General features: G+C 59.9%; 2 protein-coding genes across 2 annotated transcripts; one reads left to right on the top strand and one right to left on the bottom strand.

Annotated features, from left to right (window-relative positions):
- Window positions 1-771: 771 nt before the first annotated feature.
- On the top strand, window positions 772-6,147 carry ABHD12B (abhydrolase domain containing 12B). Its single transcript, XM_066189158.1, has 13 exons — window positions 772-907; window positions 2,516-2,646; window positions 3,067-3,169; window positions 3,252-3,371; window positions 3,676-3,706; window positions 3,859-3,904; window positions 3,995-4,124; window positions 4,318-4,358; window positions 4,587-4,666; window positions 4,820-4,902; window positions 5,392-5,470; window positions 5,602-5,726; window positions 6,058-6,147. Exons 1-13 carry the CDS (start codon window positions 816-818, stop codon window positions 6,077-6,079), a joined length of 1,083 nt encoding a protein of 360 aa, XP_066045255.1. The 5' UTR covers window positions 772-815; the 3' UTR covers window positions 6,080-6,147.
- On the bottom strand, window positions 6,018-19,584 carry PYGL (glycogen phosphorylase L). The gene is made up of 21 exons (XM_066189157.1): window positions 19,484-19,584; window positions 18,333-18,585; window positions 16,722-16,823; window positions 15,397-15,475; window positions 15,059-15,162; window positions 14,393-14,524; window positions 13,564-13,675; window positions 13,407-13,489; window positions 12,350-12,493; window positions 12,132-12,224; window positions 11,766-11,912; window positions 11,014-11,177; window positions 10,795-10,909; window positions 10,015-10,116; window positions 9,773-9,920; window positions 9,620-9,678; window positions 8,817-8,958; window positions 8,477-8,684; window positions 8,265-8,399; window positions 7,055-7,121; window positions 6,018-6,903 (listed from the first exon to the last, which is right to left on the bottom strand). Exons 2-21 carry the CDS (start codon window positions 18,573-18,575, stop codon window positions 6,715-6,717), a joined length of 2,568 nt encoding a protein of 855 aa, XP_066045254.1. The 5' UTR covers window positions 18,576-18,585; window positions 19,484-19,584; the 3' UTR covers window positions 6,018-6,714.
- Between the last annotated feature and the right edge of the window lie 1,040 nt (window positions 19,585-20,624).

Raw genomic sequence — 20,624 nt, 5'->3', positions numbered from 1 at the left:
ATGGGGTTCCTGCTGCGGGCCCCACTGACAGCTGAGGTGATGCAAGAGATGATGGCCCAGCTGTGGCCGCCTTCCAGCACCACATCCCCCAGCACCTGGAGGCTTTCACAGGGAATTCCGCTGAAACGGGGCATCTTCCTTTCCCGGTGGGAAGTTTCACCCTGAAAAGGTGCAGCTGACTCATGCTGACAGAGCTGCAGGTGGGAGGAGAGGCGGCAGCAGGTTTCCACCCTTCCTGCTGGATCCTAGGGACACGGCGTTTAGTGTTAAACCACTTTTTAAATGGTTTTTATTTTTTAACCCGGAAGCTTTCCCTCTGTTTTCCCTGGCGTGTCACCTTATTGCTGGCCCCACGCTCCCCTTGGCCTCTTTTGGGGGACAGGAGACTGCAGATTTTTTAGTGTCCCCTCTAAACCCACCCAGCCTTGGGTCACAGATCTCCTGGGGTCCCTGGGGGACAGGGGACTGCCACCCTGATGGTGTCCCTCTAAAGGCGGCCAGCCCTGGGGGACAAGGGGATGCAGACTCCCCCGGGGTCCCACCCAGCTCTGGGGACACAGGCTGCCGCCCGGCCCGGTCCCCGCGGTCCCCTGGAGCGGGCGGTGACACCGCGGGTGGCCCTGTCGCTGTCCCCGAGGCGCGGATGGGCGTGTCGGGGGGGCGTGGCTGCTGGGCGTGGCTTGGTGACAAGCGACCCCCGGGCAGTGCCTGGGCGTGGCCTGGTGGCGTGGGCGTGGCCTGGTGACATCGGCCCCGTGACGTGGGCGTGTCCCCGGAGGTGGGCGCGTCCTGTCGGCGCTGTCGGGCGCGTAGCGATGCGGCGTCGCGGCGGGGACGGTGACAGCGGCGACAGCGGCGGCGACATTGGCCGGGCGGAGGGCAAGGCCGGCGCGGCCCGGCAGGGGCGGTGAGTATCCGCCTCCGTGGGGACATCGCCGTGGGGACATCTCCGGGCTCCCCCGAGCGGCGTGTCCCCGTCCCCGGCCGTGTCCCCTGTCGCGTCTCATGCGCTGTCCCCCGTGCCGTGGCCGTGCTGCCCTGCTGGGGCTGTCACCCCGTGCTCCTGTGTCCCCACGCCGTGGCCTGGTCCCTGTGCTGGGGCCGTGACCCCGTGTCTGTCCCCGCTGCCATGGCCGTGCCACCCTGTCACTGGCACGAGCCCATCCTGTGGCCGTGTCCCCGGATCATCTTGCCATAACGGTGACTCCCGTACTGTGGCCGTGTCCCCGTGTCACCCTGCCACCGCCGTGACCCCGTGCAGTGACCACGTCCCCACGTCACCCTGCCGTGGCCACGATCCTGTCCTGTGGCTGTGTCCCACCCCACCCCGATGCCGTGCTGTGGCTTGTCACCCTGCTGTCCCATTTGGCCACCGTGCCAGCTGTCGGAGGTGCCCCTGGGTGGGCCTGTCCCCCCGGTCGGGACCTGCTCACCTGCTGCAGGTGTTGTGCAAGGGCCCGGGTGAGCGGCACTTGAGCAGACCGAGAGCAGCACCTGACAATTCCCTGCGGCCTCTCCAGCGCATTCCATCGCTGCCCGTGCGCAGCGGGATGGCTCAGACCCATAGCCCGGGGGATACCTGGCATTTCAGGAGCTGCCCGTGCCGCCAGCACAGCTCCGGCCATCCCACACCGTCCCAGGAAAGGTGCCCGTTCCCTGGGGACCGGTGCCGTCACGCCCTGGCACCCCTTGTGCAATCAATCCTTCCTTAGGGTCTTGCGGCATTCCCGGGGCAGGGAATGCACCGGGTGCTTTCTGCGGGAGCGCTGCTGACCCTGCTCATGTGCTGGCACGGACTGAGCTGTGCCTGGCTCTCATCACCAACCTCTGCCCTCAATCCCCCGTGCCCAGACTGGTTTCCCCATCACTGTTAGCCCACGAGGGGTGTTGGTGCTGGGAAAGCTGCAGCTCTTGGCTTTCCTTTCCCCCCTGGAGGCTGGAGCCGTGTCTGGCTGCTGCGGAGAGCAGCTGGATGTGGCCCCCAGCCCTTCAGAGCAGGGCGCTGTTGGAGGGGATGCTGGTGGCACTGGGGGACATCACCCCCAAGCCCCTTTCCCGGCTTTCCTCCTTGTCCCTGGAGTATTGCAGGAGCTCTTAATGCCGGGCTTGGGGCCACGTTTGTGCCTGTGCCTCTCCAGCCAGGACTCGGGCTGTTGTCACAGAGTATCGGTGTCTCCTGATGGCTGGTTTGACTTGCAGCTCCCGGCTCCTGGCACGTTCCCTGCCCTTCCTGCCTCCCGGCGCTCCGTGGGAGGGCGTGGGGGACCAAATCAGGGCTTCTGTGTCACCATGAGGCTGCTCTGACACCTCGACTCCGTACCCAAAAGCCAAGCACAACAGCGGTGTGAGAGGATCCAGTTCCCACTCCCAGAGGGATTGGGATCAGCCTCAGGCCCTTGTAGGAAAAAGCTGTGTCCAAGCCTCCCGGCTGGTGTTGGGAATGGGGAGCCTGCTCCGCTGCAGCCCAGATCCCTTGGGGTGGGAGGGGATGTGCTGACAAGCGCTTCCCTTGCAGGGCCCGGCACTCCTGGCTCCCGTGGCTGCTGCGCACCCTCCTCCTGGCCCCGCTCCTCACCTACGTCTCCGTGCCCTTCCTCATCCGCCTCTTCCCCAGCCTGCTCACCAAATTTGTCTACCTGAACTTCCGTGAGTATCCCGGGGCTGTGCCAACCGGGAGAACCCCCACAGGGATTCCGCTGCCTGCTGCAGACCCCCCCAAAACATGAGTGGGACCGTGCCAGGGTGGCACCAGGACAGCGCTTATCCCGCTCGTGCCCGTGGGCTTGCAGAGGAGGCACGGAAGGATCTCTCCCGGTGTTTTGCAAGCTCTAATAACGTGGTGCTGCCGACCCTGTTTACTGCCTGGAGTCCCAACACGCCCGGGCACGCTCAGCGTCAGCGGGGCTGGAAATCAGGCTGGGAGGAGGTGGCAGAGGGCTGAGCTCGCCTGTCTCCTCAGCATGGCCCTTGATAATTTCAAACAAATAACCCGCTGATTTAGAGAGAATTCTATCAAAGCGACCGAGGCAGGAAGATTCTGGATGACGGCTGTGATTTCTCCATCAGTGGCCTTCCCCTTCTTCGTGGACTTTCGGCGGCCGGAGCTGCTGGTGAACAACACCGTCAGCCTGTACCTCACCACCGAGCCGGGCGTCACGGTCGGCATCTGGTGAGCGGGATGTCCTCAGCATTCCACGGGGGACAGCAGGGTGCTGGTGGAGCCCTCCGGGGTGACCCTGCTGTCCCCACAGGCACACGGTGCCGAGCAGCAGAGGGGCCGAGGCGCAGGGCAAGGACCAGCGCTGGTACGAGGAGGCTCTTGCCGACGATCACCCCGTGATCATCTACCTGCACGGCAATGGGGGCACCAGGTGAGCTCCTGAGCTGCTGCTGCAGGGCCAGGACCAGGGCAGGATGGCTGCTCTGAGGTGAGAAGCAGCAAACTCGATGCAGCAGCCAGCAATGCTGCAGGGCCAGGGTTGCTGCGGTCGTCTCTGACCCCAGCAGTCAAGGAAAATCCCTATAAAATAAAGGGAAAAGTCAGAATTCACCCACCCTACAGCATCCAGCTCTTCCCTCCTGGGATAAGGTCACCCTGGTTCCTCACCTGCACTGGTGCTGGAGGCGAGGGTCCTTTGGGGTCTCCCCGAGCTCTAACCCCATTTTCCCCGTCAGGGCTGCGAGTCACCGCGTCCAGTTCTTGAAGGTAAGTGGTGGCCTTGGTGGGGACACTGGGACCTGAGTGGGGCTCCTGCTGGCCCTGGGGACCCCAGGGGACCCTGTGCAGAGTGAGCCGGCCATGCTGGGCCTCCTGGGGTGCATCCCCCGCCAGGACATAACCCAGTGCTGCTCTGACAGACGATGGGGGCTGCTGACTTCCACATCCTGGCTCTCGACTACCGAGGTAAAGTTGTCCCCCTGCCTCTTGCTGGGTGATCCCCCTCTTGGGGCCTGTCCCCACCAGGGTTGTGACGCCGTGCTGTGTCCCCCACAGGCTATGGGGACTCCACTGGGCACCCCTCGGAGAATGGCTTCACCACGGATGTCCTGGCACTCTATGACTGGGCGAAAGCGCGGAGTGGGAACAGCAGCATCCTCTTCTGGGGACATTCCCTGGGGACAGGGTAGGTGCAGGGGGCAGGATGGGGGCACACCAGAGCCCACCCTGTGCCCTGTGACACTGGTGCCACCTGGGGGTGGACCAAGGGCTTGGAGCAGCTCCTTGGTAGAGGCCCCTGCAAAGCCAAACACAGCCAACAAGGGGGAAATCTGAGGGAGCTTTACTGCTCCCCCTCACTGTCCCCTCTCCTGTCACAGGATTGCCACCAACGCAGCGAGGAAACTGCAGGAGGAGCGAGGTAAGGGCCGGCATGGATGGGTTGTCCCCATGCAGTGTCACCCTGAGGCTCTGCACTGCCCTGGCCTGGTTTTGGGGCTACAGAGGAGATGAGGAGCCTTCCCTATCCTCCCGACTGGGATGGGGACATATTGGCGCCACTGCTGCCTGGGAGGGGAGTGTGGCAGCAGCCTGGCAGGGGGGACAGCCCCTCAAAGCCATGCCCACTCCCACCTCACTCTGCCCTCAGGGGTCCAGGTTGGTGCCGTGGTCCTGGAGTCTCCCTACACCAACATCCGAGACGCGGGCGCCAACATCCACATCACCAAGGTGAGTCTGGGGGCTCTGCCTCTGGGGTCCCCAGTTGGTGACAGGCTCTGCCTCTGGGGTCCCCCGGCAGTGTCAGGCCCAGCTTCCTGGGTCTCCCCCCTCGCAGTTGAATCCAAGCCGTGGCTTAGCACCCCCAAACTCTCTCCCTGCCAGATCTACCGGCAGTTCCCGGGTTTTGAGTACCTCATCCTGGACTCCATGGCTCGGGCAGGAATGTTCTTCCCCAGTGATGAGAAGTGAGTTCCTGGTGGGAAGGAGGACAGCAGACCCCGGGGGCTGTGGGAACGATGCCAGGGCCACCTGGCTGAGGAGAGGTGTCAGTCACCCCTTTGAAATTCCTGCACTCCTGTGTTTACCCAGCTTACTCATACTTCAGAAGTGACTTTTTATTTGCCTAATGTCAAGTATCAGTTTGATCACTGAGCAAAGTCCACAAGCCACCATCCTTTTTTTGGCACTCCCGTTCCTTGTAGCACACAGAGCCTACCCAAAATTCGTTTGATTTATGGGTGCTTTTGAAACCTGCTGACTCTATAATTGGGGATTAAGGTGATTAATGGTGCTGCCATGCCAGGGCAAGCAGCATGGGCATCACCCAGGTGGGCATGAGGATGGCTCTGAGAGGCAGTGCTGGGGGGTCAGGGTGCTGTGGGAATTTTAATAGGGATTGGGGGAGGCTCCTGGAGGTCTGGGGGAGTCCTCAGGGTTGTGCTTGCTGCCTGCAGCGTGAAGGTGCTGAGCTGCCCTCTCCTCATCCTGCACGCAGAAGATGATGGAGTCCTGCCTCCAAAGCTGGGACGCAAGGTGGGCACCTGCCAGCCGGGCTTTGAGCCTGGCTTTGGAGGGCTGAAATGGCCAGAGAGGGGATGGCCACGCACCAGGAGGGGTTTGAGGTCCCCTGCTTATGCAGTGACCGTGCTCTCACCCTGTTGCAGCTCTATGAGACAGCACGGGAAGCCTACAAGGACAAATCCAAGGTGAAATTCATTACCTTTCCCGAAAAGCTGGGCTTGGGCCACGACTACATCTCCTTCAACCCGGAGCTGCCTGCCCTGGTGAAGTAAGTGCTGCTCCAGAGAAATGGGGTGGCACAGGGTGAGCCTTCCACTGGTGCCTCCCTTCCTGCTGCAAGCTCAGAGCTGCCTGCCCCCTGCTCCTTCGGTGTTTGCTGGCATCACTTTCTAAACTTCAGTCGCCCCCCACTGCCCTGAGCCCGTCCTCGGCCTGGGTGGCTTGGGGAGGTGGCTCTGGGGACACCAGCTCCTCTTTGCCCTGGGCGCAGAGATGCTCCAAGCCCAGCTCAGCCCCGCATGCAGAGATCACAAATCAGGCTCTGACGCAGCACAGGAGGGTCAGTGACACAGTGTAAGATTTATTACATCTTGTTGCAGAGACTTCTTGAACATGAAGTGATGCCACTTGCTGCCTGCACTGATCCCATGCTCCCTCAAATCCACTCCAGGACCCCCCCCCGCCATGGCACTGAACTTACTGCTGTAAGTAATAAAAAACTACTAAGAAACTTTTAAGCCACCCTCTGCCTCCGGGATGCTGCACGTTACTCGAGGGATGGAGACACTGATGTGGTCTGGGCCACCAGAGCCACGACTGGGAGCATCCCGTGGGAGAATGGTGGGAGTACATGGGCCTGGCACTGCCCTATCCTGCTTCAGCAGCACCTCTGAGGGCCCAGCCAGCTGTTTCCAGCTGTGCTCCCCACCCTCACCCCTGACCAGCCCTCCTCCTGCGGTGAAAGCAAGCCCAGCCCTAACTTCAGGCATCAGCAAACAGCCGCCTTCGGACTCCCATGGCACTTTTTTTTTTTTTTTTTTTTTTAAATTTTTTTAGCACCTAATGCAAGCAACAGGGCGACGTGGTTTCGCTTTCCACAGGACACTCACGTTATAAAAACCCCTCCTCCCCCTCTGCCCACCCCTAGGGAAAGCCAGCAGCAGCAGCAGCAGCAGCAACACAGAGACTCAGACAGCAGAGAATTTTACAGCGCACGTGCTCGCGTCCCCTGGCTCCGGCCGGCGCCGCCCCGGCCCCTACGCCGCGGTGCCGTTGGGGGTCTTGTCCTGCCCCGCGTCCCGGGGCTCGTTGGGAGGGGGGATCTTCAGGTCCGAGGGTTCCACGTGCCAGATGTCCCGGGCGTACTCCTTGATGGTGCGGTCGCTGGAGAACTTGCCGGCCGCCGCGATGTTCCTGATCACCATCTTGGTCCAGGCCTTGGAGTTCTGCGAAGGAGAAGGGGTGGGGTTTGGCCCCGAGGCTGGATCCCCGCCAGGGATCCCCTGCCAGCAGCATCCCCTATCTCTGAGCATGTCCCTTCTCTGGGATGGGATGCTGTGTCCAGTTCCCTGCCCTGTCTCCGGGGCTGCCACTCACCAGGTACAGCTCGCTGACCTTCTCCTGGCACTTGACATAGGCCTCGTAGTCTGCAAAGACTTTAAACCTGTAGCAGCGAACAAAGGAGGAGGAGTCAAGAGCAGGAGAACTAGGAATGAAGGCTGCCTGGTCCATTGTTACACCCTGGACCCTTAAATCCAGGGGTTCAGCTTAAGGTTCCTTTACTCTGTTTTGGTGCAGAGGAGAAACGCCCACCAGATCTTCTCAAGAGGTTGAAAATCACACAGAAGTTTACTTGCAAAAACAGAGCAAATTAAGGGAGCTTTGGCAAAAGGAGTAAATACAACACTGAAGTCGATGTAAAACCACTTATCATAGCAATACTTAGCATTAATTTAGTATTATGCATTTACTTAGAATTTATTTAGCATTTGCTTAGCCCGTTTAACTGGGAAACCTTTAAAACCTTAAGGCGTTACGTTACTCATAAAGCTCCATGAAAGGATTAAGAGAAGAAGAGAGAAAGATGGAAAAGGTACAGAAAAAACCACACAGCTACCAACTCCTGGATTCCAGCGTGGGTGAGGTAGAAACTCCAAGGAAGATGTCAGGGCAGGACAACGGCCGTAAAGCCCTCAGCCCCTTTTATACCTGTAGCCCTTCATGGGCCCGCCCCTAGGCAGGGCTTCTGGTTGCTTGACCAATCAGAGGCTGGTTTGTCCTGTCCCCTTATGATTGATTGGCAGGTCGGCCAATAAGAGGCTCGCTTAGCACAAAGGTGCCATGACTGACAGCTCTGCCAGGCTGAGCGGTCTGAGCACTCAGCAGAAAGCCAGGCCTGACCCCAACCCCACACACACAGAGGTGTCCCAAGAACCCTAAAAACGCCTCAAGACATCGATCTAATCCCGTCTCTGACGGGCATCCTCCAACACAAAGCCTTTACTCAAATTTCCCCTCCCCAAACCTTGCTGGTAGAGAATCCTGGATGCCCCCGGAGGGGAAATGCAGGGAAAGCATTTCTCTGATCCCAATGCCCATGGCTGACCAGTGCTCTGGCCAGGAAAGCCCTTGAGATGCCTCAAATCATCGGGAAGAGCTGCGCACCCAAAGGCATTAACGCGACAACGGCCATCCATGGAGAGTCCATGACTGAGGAGCATCATCCATGTGCAACGTGGTCCCAACCCCTGATGGGGCCATGGGAGAGAACCCAGCCCAGGGCATGGATGAAACCCTGGTATCTCACCTGTCGTGGTGGAAGAGCATGTTGACTACGTCGTTGAAGAGGTTGGGGTCTTTTGGAGAGAAGAAGCCGCTTTTAATCTGGTCAATAGCCTGTTTCAGCTCGGGGAGCCGGTCGTAGTAGAGCTGGGCGTTGTACCTGGAGGGAAGGAGGCTGTAAAATGGTGCTGCCCCAGCTACCTGAGGTGACAGCCCTGTGGCATCTCCAGCCCTCACCCTTTCCTGTCCAGCTCCGTGACATCCTCCACCCTCATGCCGAAGATGAACAGGTTTTCCTCTCCAGCCTCCTCGGCCATCTCCACGTTGGCTCCATCCATGGTGCCGATGGTCAGAGCCCCGTTCAGCATGAACTTCATGTTGCCCGTCCCTGAGGCCTCGGTGCCCGCCGTGGAGATCTGCTCCGACAGGTCGGTCGCAGGGATCACTGCCAACAAAACACAGGGACACGAGGGGCTCGTGCTGACCGGCTTTGGCTTTGTTTCCTGCTGAAGGACCATGGTGGGAGCCACGGGATGGAGGGACACCCCCTCCCCACGGCGTGTGCCACCCAGGGTACCTTTCTCTGCCAGGGACACCCTGTAGTTCTCCAGGAAGATGACCTTCAGCTTGCTGCCCACCATGGGGTCGTTGTTCACCACCTGAGCCACGGCGTTAATGAGCTTGATGATCATTTTAGCCATGTGGTATCCCGGGGCAGCCTGGGAGAAGAGCCACAGGTGAGCCAGGAGGGCTGGTGCCAGGGGCAGGTGAGGCACATCCAGCTCCCACGTCTCCAGGGAACAACCTGTTCCTCCCTGCTCTCATCACCTAATCCAACACGTGTTACACCACAACATTTTTGGGGGCTTCCATGGCCACGGATGGTTGTCCAAGCCCTGCCCAAACTTGCTCGGGTTGAAGCACAAGTGTTACTCCAGTGCTTCTTGGACAACTTCACGGACTTAACACCATGGAATCATGGAATTGTTTAAGTCGGCAAAGCCCTCTAGGATCATCAAATCCAAGTATTCCCCCTGCACTGTCAAAGTCACCACTGACCCATGTCCCCAAGTGCCACATCCACGTGGCTTTTAAGTTCCTCCAGGGATGAGGTCTCCACCACTGCCCTGGGCAGCTGTTCCAATGGCCGACCATCATTTTGATGAGGAAATTTTTCTTAATATCCCATCTAAACATCCCTTGGCATAGTCTGAGGCCATTTCCTCTGTCATGTTCCTCATTCCCTGGGAGAAGAGACCGACCTCTTCCAGCTGCACCCTCCTGTCAGGGAGCTGTAGAGACGTGGCCCCATGAGACATCTGCGCCCACGTTCCCCAGGGCGCTTCCTCCAGAATCTCTGAAAGTCCTGACCCAACTTACCTTGCCTCCAATGATCACTGTCCTCGGCACAAACAGCTTTGCGGGATCCCTCCTGATTCCTGGAGAAAACAGCAGTGTTACTGTGGGCCAGGGGGCACAGGGGTGCTGGTGCAGCCCTGGGGCGCCCTGTCCCCTCCGGGCATGGTGGCTTACGGTTGTACATGGTGATGATGTGCAGGCAGTTCATCAGCTGCCGCTTGTACTCGTGGATCCTCTTCACGTGCACGTCGAACATGGAGGAGGGGTTGATCTTCACCTTGTACTCCTTCTCCAGGTACAGGGCGAACTTCACCTTGTTCTCCTGGGCCAGGGCAGGGACCGCGTCAGCCCCCAGGCAACATCAGCCGCCGCTCTCTGCTCCTCCTGCCCGCATCCCCCCTGCCCACGCCCCTCACCTGCTTCACTTTGGCCACCTCCCGGATGAAGAGGTCGTCGTCCACAAACTCGTGCAGCTTGGTCAGCTGGCTCAGGTCCCGCACGTAGTCTTCCCCGATTTTCTGTAACAGGAGCAAGGGCACGTGCTGATGGTGGGATGGTTTGGGATGGAAGAGATCTTGAGCATCATCCAGTTCCAACCCCCTGCCATGGGCTGAGACATCTTCCACTAGACCTGGTTGCTCCAAGCCCCATCCAACCTGGCCTGGAACACTTCAAGGGATGGAGCAGCCACAGCTTCTCTGGGCACCCTTTGGCAGGGTCTCACCACCCTCACAGGGAAGAATTTCTTCCCAATATCCCATCTAACCTTGTCCTCTGTCAGTTTACATCCATTCCTCCTTCTCCTGTCCCTCCATCCCTTATCCCAAGTCCCTCTCCAGCTCTCCTGGAGCTTCTTTAGGCACTGGAAGGGACTCCGAGGTCTCCCTGGAGCCTTCTCCAGGCTGAACAGTCCTTTCTTGGCTCCAGAGCAGAAGGGCTCCAGCCCTTGGAGCATCTCCATGGTCTCCTCTGGACTCTCTCCAGCAGCTCAACATCCTCCTGATGTTGGAGACCCCAGGGCTGAAGGCAGCTCTGCAGGTGAGGTCTCACCTGAGCGGAGCAGAGGAGCAGAATCCCCTCCCTTGACCCTCAGCTCCTCAACCATGCAGAAGGTGTAAATGGTTGAGGTTCTCCTGGCACCCTGGGCTCAGCAGGGCAGGGGCAGTGGCTGCCCTGTGCTCGCCCCACCCTGGTACCTCCGCGATGAGCTCCGCCAGCCCCGGGTTGCAGAGCAGGAGCCAGCGCCGCGGGGTGATCCCGTTGGTCTTGTTCTGGAACTTCTCCGGCTCCAGCTCCGCAAAGTCCTCGAATCTGCGAGACAGGAGCGAGGATGGCACGGCTCCAGCCTTGCCCACCTGGCACCAGCACCTTCCCAGACCAGGGTGACCCGCCACCACCTCCCTGCCCTCACTCACACTTGAGTCTTGACGATCTCGGAGTGGATCTTGGCCACGCCGTTGACGGCGTGGGAGCCCACGATGCAGAGATGGGCCATGTTGATCCTCTTGGTGTCCCCCTCCTCGATCAGGGACATCCTCCGCAGCCGGTCCACGTCGTTCGGGAACAGGGACGCGATGTGCTGCCGGTGGAGCCACAGAGGTGGTGAGAGGCGGTGGCACTGAGGGATGTCCCACCCCATGGCTCACGAGGAGGGGCCACGGCAATGTCCCCAGTGCGTTTGACACCAGCCAGAGCGGTGGCTTTCACTCTGTTGTGGTGGTGCAATCTCCCTCCAAAGGGTGCCCTTTCCCAGCACGGATGTCTCTGGATAGAAGGACCCCCCAAGCTGCCACACGGAGGGGTTTGGGGACACACACTTGGCCAGTGAGGCCGTTCTGGAAAAAAAATCTCATGCTGCCAGACCAGGAGGTCAAACCACCGTCTCCTCTGCACTCCCAACATCATCTTCCCCAGGATGAATTCAGCATTTAGGAAGCAAAGAAATGCCAGCTCTCAAGTCCCTGAAGCGAACGGGTGAAGCCTCTCAACAGTCACTAACTGCAGGATGGCAATGTGCTGGTGGGAAAGGGCTTCCCTTACACATCAGCTTCCCGAAATAGCAGCTGGAATCCCCCAGCCACGCACCCAACATCGTCAGTCTGTGCACGCCCCTCATCCTGACAGCACATCCCTGTCTCCTCTCCGGAGCAGGCTCCCAAGCACTCACATCCAGGTGTCTCTGGTTGATCTCGTAGATGATCTGCAGGTGCCTGGGGAGCAGCTTCTCCACCAGGTCCACGGGCCAACGCTCCAGGGCCTCGGGAAGCACCGTGTGGTTGGTGTAGGCAAAGGTCCTCTTGGTGATGTCCCAGGCCTGGCAGGGAAGAGCCGGTGCTCAGTCACGCCTCAAAGTGCCGGAACCCACCCACGGTGCTCCCACCACGCCCAACAGCACAGCCCAGCCAGCTCCTCCCAGTCCACACCAGTCAAACCCAGCCTGACTGCTCCACGTCATTCCCAGCAGCCACAGAATTGGCTCCTCCACCGTGGGCAGGTGGGTGCAAGGGGAGGAGACCAGGTGAGGTGTCCCTACCTTATCCCAGGGCAGCTTCTCGATGTCCACGAAAATCCTCATCAGCTCAGGGATGGCCATGGCGGGGTGTGTGTCGTTCAGCTGGATGGCAACCTGGGAGAGCACGGTGGCACGTGGGGACACAGAGGGGACACTGGGAGAGCCCGCAAACACCTGCATCATCTGGGAGGTGTTGAAACAACCTCCGAGGCAGAGGTCAGAGCAGCCCTGGCTCGTACCTGGTCTGGGAAGGAATCAAACACGGTCCGCACGCTGTCCGTGCTCCCGAATTTGGACGCTTTGAAGCGGCGGATGATGTCCTGGAGGGTGGCAGCCACGACAAAGTACTCCTGCTTCAGCCTCAGCTCCTTTCCTTCGAAGAACTGCCGGCAGAGGAGCAGGGGACTGCAGGATTCCTGCAGGATTCACTGCACTCCCCAGGGGAAGGTTTTCCCAGTGTGTGACCCCTCCGTGCTTCCCCCAGCATCAGTTGCAATCCCGAGCTTTTCTTGCTTCCCAGATTCCAGCACAAGGGTTGGGGATGTGCTGGGACAAACAGGTCAAACCCCAGCTGAGCACTGTCAAAACCTGTTCTCCGTGGTTTCAACTTTTTGGCTGCGAGGAAAGGTACCAGGACATTGGGAAGGGAAGCCATAGGAGCTATTTCCTAAACAAGGATTTAACCACCGTTCGTGCAGCAAAAACCATCAGCCTGCTGGTCTGCGAAGGGAAAGCTGCAGGAGACAACCTCACTGCTGGAGCTGTCGTGCCCCCAGCTCTCCTCACCAGCTGGGAAGGCTGGAGGAGGATTAAATGGGAAAAACACCACCTGCCTCAGGACCTGCCTCAAACAGGCTGCAGAGCAAGGAGAGCTTCCCTTTTTTTTTTTTTTTCCTGCTCCACAGCTTGGTTTGTGGCTAGGGAAGGGTTCTCTGTGCCAGCTTGGCAGGAACTCCCAGAGCAAGAGGGCTGGGGTGCAAAGGGCAATTTGAGGCACAACCTCTGGTCCCAGGGTTGCAAAGGGTAACACCAGAGTACCACCAGGAGTTTGCCCTCATGTTATATTCTGAGACTCGAGGAACGTTCCTGCAGCAGGTCCTGCTCGTCCCCCTCACTCCAGGCAAAGCTCAGGGGAACAGACTCATCCTGGTGAGAGGCAGCACTGCAGGCACCTTGAAACACAACTGACAACATCTCTGCAGCGTCCTGGAGTGAGGGGCTGCTCCCCTTCCCCCTCCACCTGGGCGCTCTTTATCCATCCCCGAACCAAGGACTCCCTAAAGCACCACGACTCACGTTGTCGTTGGGGTAGAGCACCCGGGAGATGTTCTCCGCCAGGTTCCTGTCCAGCACGGCCTGGATGTAGTCCCCGACGTTGACTGGGGAGGAGCAGAGGGACGAGGTGGGCGTGGGACCCGCTGAGCTCTCCCCAGCCCGCCCAGCTCCCACTTACAGTCGCGCAGGTTGAAGTCGTTGGGGGCGCGGGCCGACCACAGGCGCATGGTGTTGACGGTGTTGTTCATGTACCCGGGCACGGGCGTGTCGTAGGGCAGCGCCAGCACCACCTGTGACATCCCCAGGGCGGCTGGAATTGGGCTGGCATCCTCCCCCGTGCTCCCCCTGGAGCCCTCCCATCCCACAGAGCCTCCTGCTCAGGGCTGAGCTCAGCGGGGGTATCCCTGCACAGGGTGGGATGGGTGGGGACATCCTTGGTGACCCTGCACGGGGACACCTCTCTGGCTCTGCCTGCTGGCTGGTGTTTGCCAGAAGTGCTCAGGGCATGGAAAGGGGCTTGTAAAGGTCAGGAGCAGCTTTAATTAAATTAATTAATTTAATTAAACCTTTTCTTAGGTTTAATTTAATAAATTAAACCTAAAAAATTAGGTTTAATTTAGGGCTGCACATTGCAAACAGACCTGCTGGAGCTGCTTTTGGTGTTTTGTAGAAGCCCAGAATGGTCTGGGTTGGGAGGGACCTTAAAGTCCATCTTGTTCCAACCCCCTGCCATGGGCAGGGACACTTCCCACTAGACCAGATTCCTCCAAGCTCCATCCAACCTGGCCGTGGACACTTCCAAGGATGGAGAGCTTGGCCGTAGATGTGGAGCAGCCAAATCTCTGTCCATCTCCTGTGTCCATCTCCTCCCACCGCCTTTGCCATCCCAACCCAACCTTCCCGGCAGAGATTCTGCAGGCCTCATCCTTGGGGTGCAGCCAGCCAGGAAGAGCCCCCTAAATGACAGGACAAGCCATGGAAAGGCCATTCCTGTCCCCAGCCCTTACCTGGGTGTCGATCCACTTGGCCCCAGAGGCAGAGTGCTCCACCCGGCCGTAGAAGTGCACGGGCAGCATGTACTCGGGCCGAGCCTTCTCCCAGGGATTGCCGTGCCGGAGCCAGTCATCGGCCTCTTCCACCTGCCAGAGGGACCCACTGCAGTGACAGGGCCACCCAGCCCTGCAGGATGGGCTGGGAAAGGCTCTGGTGGCAAAGGGGACAACGCTCTGAGTGTGTGTCTGCCCTAATCCTGGGGTTTTGGCACCGCAGGGTGAGCCTGGAGGCACCCCCCTGAACTCTGGGGTGTCCTTGCCTTCCGTGGGGATGGGGACAAACGCAAGGTTTCTCTGTGTTTCCAACCCAGCCTCTTCCTCATGGAGCAGGGACACAACTGCTCCATGCTCACCCGCTCCGGGCAGCCATGGAACAGCTCTTGGGGTGGCCCTGAGCAGGGCATGCTGAGGACAGGGACAAGGGGTGTTTGCCGTGAGCTTGCGCTGGTTTAAGAAGTTAAATTCGTTCGCGGAAATATCTGCTAAGTGTTAAATATCACAGCAGCAGCAGTCTCAAAGCCCAGGGGAAGTGTCTGTACACCTCAGTCTAAGGGGGAGGAGGTGAAGGTGGCGTTCCAGGTGTGCCACGGCACAGCAAGGGCCACGCATCTCCATCCATACCTGCCACCCATCCCGGATCTTCTGGTTGAAGATGCCGTACTCATAGCGGATGCCGTAGCCATAGGCTGCCAGCCCCAGCGTGGCCATGGAGTCCAGGAAGCAGGCTGCCCAGGAGACAGGAGAGCAGTGAGCTGGGCCCTCCCTGGAGCCCTGGGAGATGGATCCTTCTCCCTGGGACAGCCACAAGCCCCACAGGGACAGGAGCCGGCGCCAGCAGCCAGCCAGCACCTTGCTCCGTGCTGGAAAGGCTGGAGCAATAACCCCCCCAGGATTAGATACTTCCCATGGTGGATGTAAAGCCCTCAGGGATGTGCTCACCATTTGAGCGGCTCACTCACCTGCCAGCCTGCCCAGACCCCCGTTGCCCAGCCCAGCATCCTCCTCGATTTCCTCCAGCTCTTCCATGTCCAGCCCGAGCTACAGATGAGAAAAAAGGAGAGGGGCTGGAGACTGTCAGGGTGCCCAGCCCCACAGAGGGGAGGCATTGTTGGCACACACTCCCTTGTAGGTGGAGCTCCAGGAGGGCTGGAATTCCACAAGACCCATCTCTGCAGGTGGGACACTGTGATTTGAACCCAAAGCAGCTGCTCTCCCCCTCAGCTGGTGTCTCTGTGCCATCTCCCATGTTTAAAGCCACTCTGCCAGGCTCTACAAGGGATATTCACACCCTTGACCTCATCGTGGGCAAGATCTGGGGGTGGGGGGCACCAAACGATAACCAGGGTGCTGCCCTTGGGGTTCCAGACACTTCCAAAGGCTCTGAGAGCTTATTCCCAGGCCTACTCCCTCTCTCCATGGCTGCACCTCCTGCAGGGGCAGGCACCAGGTTCCTGTTCCCCCAGCATCCCCTATCCCAGGTGGAATATTCCTGCACTCCCACCACACTCTCCTGCCATCTTCCTGCTCCCCCAGCACCCCAATGCCTTGGGGACAGGATGCAAGTGCTGTGTCCCTGCTCCCTCAGCACCTGCATCCTCCGGAACAGACACCCAGGTGCCCTTCCTCCCAACTGCAGGCATCTACACCCCTTTTCCCAGGGAAATTTAGATTTTCCAGCCCAGGATGCTGTAGGAGGAAGTGGTTTTGCCTATGCAAAACTCCTTGGGGAGCTCAGGTGGAGGAGACCTTTGGTCCATTGCCCTGCCCTGGTGTCCCCAGATCACAGCAAATGGGGATAAAAATTTAACCCCCCCCCCCCCAAAAAAAAAAAAAATAAGTTCCTCTCCTTTGAAGTGTTTGCACAAAAGCCGTTCTTGCTCTTGTGCAACCACCCCGGCCACATCTGATGACGCTGAACACAAGAGGTGACAGGGTGGGGACAAAAGGAGCCACCCAGAACCCTTCGATAACCCCAGTGCCACCTGGTGCCAGCACCCAGCTGGGCTTAATTCAAAGTTTTATTCCTCCCTGCCACTGATCATGAACAGCCTCATCCACAGAACCACCGGATTCCTTCCAGGACACGGGATCCTGCTGAATTCCCCAGAACACAGCACCCAGGCTGGGCAGCTCCAGGCCTTTCTGGAGCAGCCTTTATTCCCTAAGTCATCCCCTGTGGCTCAGGGAGCAGCCTGCAGCCTATGCGGCAAAACATCGACATTCCCAGGAGCTGGAAAACTTGGATCCCTCCCAGAGCAGTCCTCACCCCTGGTGGGATGCTCACCTGGTAAACAGCCTCGTCACAGGCGTTCTGCAGGCCCAGGTTAATCATCGTGTTCTGCAGCGTCCGCCCCATGTAGAATTCCAGGGAGAGGTAATAAATCCTCTGGAAGAGAAAACCACCCCGTGGTCACTTTCCCCAGGGTTGGAGGAGGTTCCCCTGGACTCCAGAAGCTGCTTTGGGGTGACATCTCAAAAACAAACAGGGAAAAAAACCGCAGCTCTCAACAGAGCAGGGTGCTTTGCACCAGCAATTTCAGGGTTGTGGCTCCTGGGTGATCCTGCAGCCCCTGCCCCGCTCTCCTGCTCTTTCCCAAACCGGGAAGAGGCCGTTTGATTTGGACAAGCCCCCGTTGCTCTGTCCCAGGGTTGGGGACAGCTCCAGGATGGTCACCCCACGCACGCCGGTGGCAGCACTAAGTTAAACTTTAAAAAGGAGCAGTTTCCTGATGTCACTCCGGGCTCCAAAACCACCGGAAAACCGAGCGGGCTGCCGGGGCCAGGCGGTGGCTGCGGGGACATGGGGCTTCCTCTGCTGTCCCCTGGCAGCCAGGGGACACTCCCGCTGACACCGCGGGCGCAGGATGCGGCCGGTCCGGCCTTGTGTAAGCCGAGCCCCGGCGTCAGCGCCGGCAGGTTTTAAGGAAGGATTTAAGCTGGGGGAAGTCGCTGACTCGACAAGTTTCCCCAGGACCTGCGCGGGGTCGGGCGCGGGGAATTGGAGGTGGGATAGAATTCCTGGAGCCCTAAAATGGTTGGGGTTGGGAAGGGACCACAAGGATCGTCTCGTTTCAACGCTTCTGCCACGGGCAGGATGTGCTGGGCAGGATCCATTGGGATTTACTGGTTTGACTCCAGCAGAGCTGCGAGCAGCGACTCCAGGCAGGCAGCACCCAGCCCGACTCGGCTGGACGGGAAAATCCCAACTCCAAACCCTGCAAGAGGCTCCTTTTTCTCACCCCGGCACAACACGGGGGAGTGCTGAGCTACCGCGGCTGGCACGGTCCCAGCGAGGTGTTGGCAAGGGAGGAAATTGATGCCGACAGGGACATCCAGGTGTCCGGAGGGGGATTAGGGCTTAATCCCCCCACGGCAGAGCCCGGAGCAAGCCAGCGGGACGAGCAGCAGCACAGCAACTCCTGCACAAACCGGATCTCTCACGCTTGGCATCACTTGTGTTAAAACAAGACTTGTTTGCGGTTGGCTTCGGGTGCCTTTAAGCTTTTCCAATGATTCCCCCGGGAAGGCTTTGGAGTTGGTTTTGGTAGACGGCACCCACGCCGGCGCCGCGGGACAACAAACGGCGTTCCCATGCCCTGCACCCCGCCGCCGGCCAAGCCGCGCTCTGTTTGTTTTGCAAAGCAAAGGACAGTGGCCTCGCTTGGTAAAGTCCAGTCCCTCCTCTCGGAAAAGTTACCGGAACAGCCCTAAATCCGTGAAAAAAACCGAGCCCCGCCAATCCCCCTATTCCAGCGCCGAGGGAGGGTTCGCATCCGCGGGGTTCCCATGGTTCCCACCCCAGCCACAACCCAAGGACCCACCGTGGGGGGTTCCCAGCACCCCGCCCTGTATGGAGGTGGCTCCCCCCCCCCCCCCCATATCCCACCGCTCCCACCTTGGGATCCTTCTCGTAGTAGTACTGCTGGGTGCGGATCCAGCGCCCCACCAGGTGGTCCCGCACGGTGTGGGCCAGGGCGAAGTAGTAATCGCGTGGGGTGGCCACATTGCGGTCCTTGACCAGGGTGAAGTGCAGGTGCCGGTTGAAGCCCCGCTTCAGCTCGGCCACGCTCTCCGCGCCCACGATCCCGCGGATGCTGATCTGCTTCCGCCGCTCCTGGTCCGACAGCGGCCGCGACATCGCGGCGGGGCTGCGGGGACACGGGGAGGGGGGACACGGCCACACGGGCTGGGCTCCGGCTCCGCGTTCCGCCTCCGCCCCGCGCTGGCACCGCCCCGGCAGGGGACGGGATGGGGACGGGGATGGGGACGGGCCCCGCAAAGGGCCGCCCACGAGTGGGGCGGGAGCGGCGGCCGCCACCGGGGGGGGGGCAAAGAGGGGGACCCCAAGGATGGACGGAGGGGGGTGCAAAGGGGGGAATCCGGGGATGGACGGAGGGGAGTGCAAAGGGAGCACTCCGGGAAAGTGGTCTCGGGGGGACGGCCCCTTGGCTGGCTCTCAGAGGGGTGTGCAAAGAGGGGACCGCGACGGTCGCAGAGGAGCGTGCGAAGGGAGGGGGACCCCGGGTACGGACAGAGGGGTGTGCAAAAACCAGGAAGAACTCGCAGGGGCACGGAGGGGTCTGCAAAGGTGGTTGGGGGATCCTGGGGGTCACAGAGGGATGCGCAAAGGGGGTGTCCGGGGCAGGTGCAGAGGAGGGGGCGCAGGGCCGGAGCCCCCCGGGCGCAGCGGGCGGAGCGGAGCGGGCGCGGCCACCGCCACCCTGCGCTTACCCGGGCAGCGACCGCCCCTGGCAGGGACCGCCCCAGGCCTGGCCCCGCCCGCGGGGCTGCCTCTCTGGGAGCACGTACGAGGAAGGTGCTTCCCGCCGGGGCCCCGAGGGAAAACCGGGAAAAGTGTCGTGATGTGTCCCCCCGAGCCGTGTCACGAACCATCTCCGTGTCACGGCCTCCCCACCGTGTCGCGGTCCCATCCCTGTGTTACGGTTCTCTCCCCTTGTCACGGCCCTTCCCTGCCCGCCTGCCCCCCGCCCTCCTCCGCAGTATTTCCCGGCCCCCTCCCTTTTCGCCCCCCCCCCGGCTCCTCACTGTGCTCTGCCTGCCGGCAATCCCTCTGGAAATGGCGTGGGATCTCTTCCCAGCTGCCTCCCGCACCGTGGCTGCCCGCAGTGCCCTGCCCTGCCCGCAGAACCCTGCCCTGCCTCCGGTTCCTCCCAAGGGCAAAAAATATCCGATATGAGCTTCCAACGCAGCTCTTTCTCCTCCCCCTCCTCCTTACTCTCCTCCTCCTCTTCCAGCCATGGCCCTGCAGGCTTTCCAGGATGTGTTTTCCCTGTCCTGGGCTCATCCCCAGCAGGGTGGGCAGCAAGGCAAGGAAATGGGATTCTGCCTCTCTGCCCTGCTCAGGTGAGACCCTACCTGGAGAGCTGCACCGAGCCCTGAGGTCCAACATCAGAAGGATGTGGAGCAGCTGGAGTGAGCCCAGAGGAGGCCATGGTGATGCTCCAAGAGCTGGAGCCCTTCTGCTCTGAAGCCAAGGCTGGGGGTGTTCACCTGGCAGAGAGAAGGCTCCAGGGAGACCTTAAGAGCCCCTTCCAGGGTCTAAAGGGCCTCCAAGAGAGCTGGAGAGGGACTTGGGACAAAGATCTGGAGTGACAGGATGGAGTAATGGCTCCCCAGTTCCAGAGGTCAAGGTTAGATTAGATTAGATGCATGCACAGGCTTCCACCCAAAGAGTAACAGAATCACGGAATCACGGCATGATTTGGGTTGGAAAGGAGCCTAAAGATCATCCAGTTCCACCCCTTGCCATGGGCAGGGACACCTTCCACTAGCCCAGGTTGCTCCAAGCCCCATCCAGCCTGGCCTTGGACACTTCCAGAAATGGGGCAGCTACAGGGCACCCTGTGCCAGGGCCTCACCGCCCTCACAGGGAGGAATTTCTTCCCAATACCTCATCTAAATCTCCCCTCTGTCAGTGTAAAACCATTCCCCCTTGTCCCATTGCCACAGATACTCTGGCCCTGGGCTGTTCCTTGTGCTGTACATGACTTACAGGCTGGTTTTACACACTGCAGGGAAGATGCAGTTTCCTGTATCTCCGGTGTTCTGGGCACATTCCCGCTCTGGAAGAACAAGCATCCTTCTGAGATGCACTTCATGCATTAGCATTTTCTTCTTTAGCCCTGGGCTCGAGCCCGTGATGAGCTCAGAGGCTGCACATTGAGAA

This window comes from Chamaea fasciata, unplaced genomic scaffold, assembly GCF_029207755.1.
Source record: "Chamaea fasciata isolate MVZ Bird 193981 ecotype frontalis unplaced genomic scaffold, bChaFas1.0.hap1 SCAF_7, whole genome shotgun sequence".
Classification (NCBI taxonomy): Eukaryota; Metazoa; Chordata; class Aves; order Passeriformes; family Sylviidae; genus Chamaea; species Chamaea fasciata.
Note: the sequence above shows the minus strand (reverse complement) of the source record. Positions and strands in the feature narration are given on the sequence as shown.